The following is a 6,548-nucleotide window of genomic DNA, read 5'->3' on the forward strand; positions in this document are numbered from 1 at the left end:
TATGGACCCTACTTGCCTGGCTCTTAGCCCAATATAATTCATCCCCACAATTAAAGATTAGCAATTCAAACCAGCAATTTCCTGGAGACTTGAATCGGAGAAGGAAAAAGCAGCCAAGTCGATCGACACTAATTAGACCTTACTATTGAAATTGTATCATCACACTTTCATCAATGGTTGACACTACTTACTGGAATCTATGCGCGCACTTGGCTATTGTTTGTAGTGGATGCTGAGATTTTGAATAGGGCAGCGGTAGCTCAACTCAATCCAATCTTTAGTTTTGGGGATCATGAATTAGATTGGGTTCTTTGCCATCCTACAAGACCTAAGAGCAAATCCTGTCCACTACAACGGGGGAATGGAGGTTCAGCTTATATCATATTACAGATTGAATCCCTTGGGAGAGTTTTGTGAGAATGGAGAAGGATACCATCAATTGTGTTCAAATTATGTCCATAACGCCAATCCGTCTCCATTGGAAAAAAAGGAAATTTCCAGAAGGAAGCACCAGGGCCGGCTCAGGCCCTAGGCGAGTTAGGCCCTCGCCTAGGGCCCCCAATTTAATAAGGCCCAAAAAAAAAACAAAATTTGAGTTAAAAAAAATATATATATTTTGGACGAAAAGAAAAATTGAAGGCCCAAATTTTTTTAATAGGGCCTAAAATTTTTTTTAAAAAGTCTCAATTTAATAAGACCCCAATTAATAAGTCCACTATAAATTTTAAAAATAATTCAAAAAATAAATTAAAAAAGACAAAGCATTAAAGCCTTATACCAATTCCCTAGAGCTCCTGACGCTACAGTACCTTGAGCCTACCTCATTCATTCATCATCATGCCCTCTCTCTAGAAATTTTTTGTTTTTGATGAAAATACAAACGTTAGAAATAAAATATTATAATTTATTTTTTATTTATTATTTAGCCATATAAGGAAAGCCAAAAGCCAAAAATATAAATTGTTGTCACCATGGACATTTTAAATATCAGTCTCTATATTTGCCACTTTACCTCTCCTCTTTGCTTGCTCTTTTCTGAGTTTTTCTTCTCTGCCTATCTCATCATTTTCTCTTCCTCTCCGACTCCGAGTGACTAAGTCTCTTGTCCTATCTCCAAGAACTGCTTCATAATTCCTTTGCCAAATCAGGTTTTATTGTTCTATTTTTGTCATTTATTTTATTATAGTCATAATTTATGATCATCCCCTCAAGCTCACTTACAGTGCTGAAGTTCATTGTGAATACTATTGTCTAATTTGCGAAAACGAAAGAGATCCAAATTGTTGGTTCTATTATTGTGAAAAATGTGATTTCCCTGCTCATCTCCAATGTGTTTTTGGAAAAATATCCATACGTTAAATTTGGAAATACGTGCACGTCTCAAGATGCTCATGAGCACCCTCTCACTTTTGTCCCAAAGACAGAGTCTCCTCCATGTGATGGTTGTGGTGAGAATTTTGATGGCATGGCCCTAGAATGCACTAAGTGCAAATTCAATGTCCACTACTTGAGTTCATGTCTCAAAAATATAAATTACGAAATCATGCACGCTAGAGAGATGGTTGGAGAAAGCCAAGCAGCATAGCCCCAGACTCACTCAAAGCACGGAGATTTGAAAGTTTATTAGGTATCATTGAACTTTATCTCTCCTCAGAGGTTTGCTTATTTCTTTTATTATTTAAGTTAAAGAAAATATAATTTGGTCAAGAACTTATCAATATGTATTGTATATTGTGCTTATGCATATGGAGCTTGTTGATGCATGATTATGGGAATGATGTTTCTCATTATTGTCAATGTTGTATCAATGAGGATTTACATATTTGGATACTTGTGTTTAAGCTAAAGTTTATCTTACTTTTTATTTTTTTTATTTTTTTATTTTAATTTTAAAACAGCCATTCTCAATGTCATACTCATGTATATATAAAATATTGGAATTCCTTGTTAGTATTAAACAATCGTAAAGTTACGAATAGTTCCCTCATTTTGAGTGAGTGTTCAAAAAACAAAATCAACGTACTGTTTACTAGAAACACATATACTTGAACACCTATAGCTAGCAAAATCAGCCATTGGCGGCCTCCTTATCATGTGAGGGTTTGCTTGTAAAAATGTTTATTTTGTTAGGGGTGCAAAGGCGGGCGGTTTCTAACCGCTATAACCGCCAACCGTCTAACCGCTTAACCGTCTAACCGCATTAACCGCTAACCGCCTAACCGCTATAACCGCCTAGCGGTTAGCGGTTATTGGGTCTACTAACCGTAACCGCTAACCGCTAACCGCTTTTTTATATAATATATTTTTATAATTATAAGTATAAAAATATTTATACATATAACATAATCACTTCATCATTAAATCACAATTTTTTTTAAAAAATAATTAAATCACAATTTGAGTATTAATATATTATCACTATAATTTATATGATTATATCATATAATCACTTGGTCATTAAATCACAATTTTTTTTAGAAAAAATAACTAAATCACAATTTGAGTATTAATATATTATCACTATAATTTATATGATTATATCATATGAGATTAATCATTAAATTATTTGGTTATATAATAAGAAATTATACATATATAATATGACATAACTCATAAGTATACCAATTCATACTAATACAACAATTAAATATCTAGAGACTTATTTCCAATGTATGTTATATATGTTATAAGTCTATATAAGTCTACATATATATATGAATAATATAAATATATAATATCAATACTTAATCATATGATTCAATGACAACTCAAATACTTTATTCAAGACTTCAAGTGAATCATATTATTAATGTACAATGATGATATGATTCGTATAATATCAAATTAAGTAATTGACATTGGATTAAACAATGACCAATGTGTTACTTATAAACACAATTTAAGTATTAATGTATTGTCATTATAATTTTAGTAATTTATATATTATCACTATAATTGATACGATTATATCACATGATGACTTGATCATTAAATCATATGATTATATAATAATAAATAATACATATATAATATGACATAACTCATAAGTCATAAGTCTACAAGTTAATCATATGATTAATGTACAATGATAATCACATTGATTCAATTGAATTAAACAATATATTACTTATAACTACAAGTCTACAATTTAATTAAAGCATTATTAGATACTTTAGGAATTTAGGATTTAGGAGTTTGAACATTACCATTTACCATTAGATATTAAGTTCAATTCAAAGAAAAAAGATTATAAGTACATATGATAAGAATTTAAATAATTAACGGTTATGATTTAATATTTAAGGAAAATTTTTTAAAGTACAAGTAAATGTAAATTTTGGGTCAAATATATTTGATTTTTCAATATAGGCTCTTTTTATAGCAATTGGGCCCAAGAAGATATTAAAAATACAAGAAAAAAAAAATGAGGGTAAAAAAAAGCCCAAAAAAATAAGTCCAAAAAGCCCAAAAAAAAACCCAATTTTAAAAAGCGGTTAGCGGGCGGTTATCTATTTCGCTAACCGCTAACCGGCCGCTAACCGCTAACCGTTAACCGCTAGGCGGTTAGCGGTTGCGGTTAGTAAAATCTACTAACCGCTAAGGCGGTTACGGTTAGCGGTTATTGCCACTAACCGCTAACCGTAACCGCCTTTGCACCCCTATATTTTGTGGACTCTTTAATTTGCAGGTTTTTATTGGGTATGGAGATGGACCAAAACTATTAAAATTTGAGGAATGTTAGGCTTACAAACAAATTTTACAACATGATTAAAAAAAAAACATTATGTTGCAAAAGTTTTTTGGTAAAATTTGTTTGTAAGCCTAACATTTTTCTTAAAATTTTGCACTATATTGCTTACCCTTCAAATTAGTTCTTTAATTTGCAATGTTTTTTTCCGAATTAAAATATTGTATCAATATCCTTCCAAATTACAAAAAATTTACATAATAAAAAAAAATTAAATAAAAAATAAAAAAATAAAAGCTTAGGCCCAAAAACTTTCGAGAAAATGCCGCTTGACCAGCATTGAAGACAGAATGGAATCAAAAGACTTTAAAACGTAAATGCATACAACTTGATCGATGACAAGAAACGGGATGAGCCAATATATAGAATATTGCAAGAACTAGAAATTTGAAAATTCATAGACTAAATTCAATTAAAACACTCGGAGTTAGGACACCGTCGAAACTCAATTGGGACATTGCTAAGACTGAGTTAGGACTTGGTCGGTACCGATCGGGACACCGTCGGAATCCGATTAGGACACCACCGAGACTCGGTTGGGACCTGGTCAAGACCTGCCGGGACATTGTTGGGATCTAGTTAAGACATTGCTCAGACTCAGTTGGGACCCAAGCAAGACCTGCCGAGACCTGGATGGGACATCGCCAAAACTCCATCAAGACCTGCTTGCTGTGACTTAGTCAGAACACCGACGAGACTCAGTTAAGACACCACCGGGACTTGGTTGGAATATTTTCTTAATTTAAAGTTTAATATAAGTTTATGATTTTTCGTATGCATCAATAAAAGACCGAAAAATGTTTTTCAGAAAATTATTTTTTAAGAATATTTTTCCAAAAAAAAAAAAAAAAAAAACGGAGCCAAGAAGGGAAATGTGAGGGGACTTCTATCATCTGTTACTCGGTTTGCCATAGGTTAAGTTACACGGATGTCTCATGAAACATGGGTTAGTGTGGTGTGATGGTCAAGGTTTCCACGTACTCTTGCTGTATTTTTGCTGTCACAGGAAATCAGGAGGGTGGCCGGAGATTTCAGCTTGAAAGGTTGGGGCCTTTTATTCTTGTGTCAGCGTGAAAGAAACTCTACGTTAGTAAAATAAAAGATTTAGAATTGTGAAATGAAATAAGCAATTAAAATTAATTAGAATATAATTTCTTTTCTTTTCTTTTTTGAATTAGAATATAATTTCACCTCCTCACAAGATATGATTATGTAGAAATTAGAAGCTAGAATTTATTACTAACTGCATATAATTTCAACTTCAACAATTAAGACTCTAATATTCTTTATATCATTATTCTAAAAGGTTTGATACGGACACAACACAAACCCAACTCATGGCCAACTTCTCTCCTACGTGTACAAAAATTTGAATTTTAAACCAAACAAATTGTCTTCTTTCCCAAATTTTCGGAATCCCAAAATCCTCTCTCTCAATTTCTTTTGTTGTTAAATGACACGTAGGAGAGAAGTTGGTCCTAAGTTGAGTTAGTGTTGTGCCTTTAACATTTTCCTTACTCTAATGTATCAATATTAGCTAATTAACATTAATAGTTGTAGGTGTTAGACACAGAACTGCAGAGATTTCCCCGCATACATATAGTAAACATAGAAACACAAACATGCACACTCATAAAATTAATTTACTTTTTAAAATCACCATTAGATTAGATTTGAGATAAATAATTATTGAATTTTGATCTTAATAGGAGTTTTAAAAGTCAGTCAATTAAAAAACAAAAAAAACAAAACATGAGTCTTTTTCTAGCATAGATCGAGATGAGATCAGTAGGGTATGATCTTCCAAATCTGGTTATCCCCGCCGTGCCACTGCCACAGCCCTACAGTAGTGCCATCACGCACAGAACCACCTCCGGATTTCTCTTCGCCAACAAAAGCATCCACATTCAGTCCAGTGTTATGCGCCATTCTTATAGCTCGGAAGCCTTCACCCAACTCATCATTGGCCTCAGTCCACAGGATGGACTCGTCAAGAACATCAGCAGATTCAGCACTACTGTAAGATTTCAGCTGCACAGGATGAGTGTCTCCAATGGCGTGCTTCATTGCCTGACCGGTGGCTTTGTTAACAAGAGCAAAGCTTGGAAACCCGTTTACGTCATTCACTCTTGTGCCGTAGTCTTCTTTGTACCAGTGCTGCAACTCATCTGACGGATCAGATCTCGCGAGAATGACGCGGCCGTCTCGGATTGTGACGGAGTAGGTGGGGTCCGCCTTCGAGAACACCCTGAAAGTCTGCCTCCGCCTAAATGGGAAGCAGGGAAAATTCAGGCACATTATTAATTTAATTAATTAATTAATGTGAAATATACGGAGTTTCAGTAGCTGCAGCTAGTTGGAGCTTTAGTTGATGAGGAAGAAGACACTTATAGGGGAAGAAGAAGGGTGCCATTGTAATTTTACAAGGGTCGTTCTCGTGTCGTGGGCGTCAAAGTTTTGTTTTTCCCAATGTGAAATATTCTTCTTACTAATTCCCATTATTACTCTTTCGCATGACCATTCATCCTACGGATTCTTTTATATATATATTTTTAATTCGAGCCATCTATTTTATTTAAGGATTTAAATAAATATAGAAGTTTGTGTGTTATTAAAATAATTAATTTTAATTTTTACTATGTCAAATTTATTTACTTTAATAACATAAATTTTTACATTTATTTTAACTGTTAAATAAAATAAATGACTCATATTTTTAAATATGAGGAGATCTCGCCCCTCTTTGATTGCAACAAAGGTAATTAATTACACCACATGCATGCTCGTCTTTTTATTCAAC

The 6,548-nt window shown here is 33.2% G+C and overlaps 1 protein-coding gene across 1 annotated transcript; it reads right to left on the bottom strand.

Annotated features, from left to right (window-relative positions):
* Positions 1 to 5,533: 5,533 nt before the first annotated feature.
* LOC132189552 (ricin B-like lectin EULS3) lies at positions 5,534 to 6,046 on the bottom strand. The gene has a single exon (XM_059604294.1). The coding sequence runs from the start codon at positions 6,044 to 6,046 to the stop codon at positions 5,534 to 5,536; it is 513 nt and encodes a 170-aa protein (XP_059460277.1).
* Between the last annotated feature and the right edge of the window lie 502 nt (positions 6,047 to 6,548).

The sequence above is a fragment of the Corylus avellana genome, chromosome ca8 (assembly GCF_901000735.1).
Source record: "Corylus avellana chromosome ca8, CavTom2PMs-1.0".
NCBI lineage: Eukaryota > Viridiplantae > Streptophyta > Magnoliopsida > Fagales > Betulaceae > Corylus > Corylus avellana.

What these genes read in the sequence shown, in the direction of transcription:
- LOC132189552 (XM_059604294.1), bottom strand. Translation starts at nt 6,046, where the DNA reads ATGTGCCTGAATTTTCCCTGCTTCCCATTTAGGCGGAGGCAGACTTTC.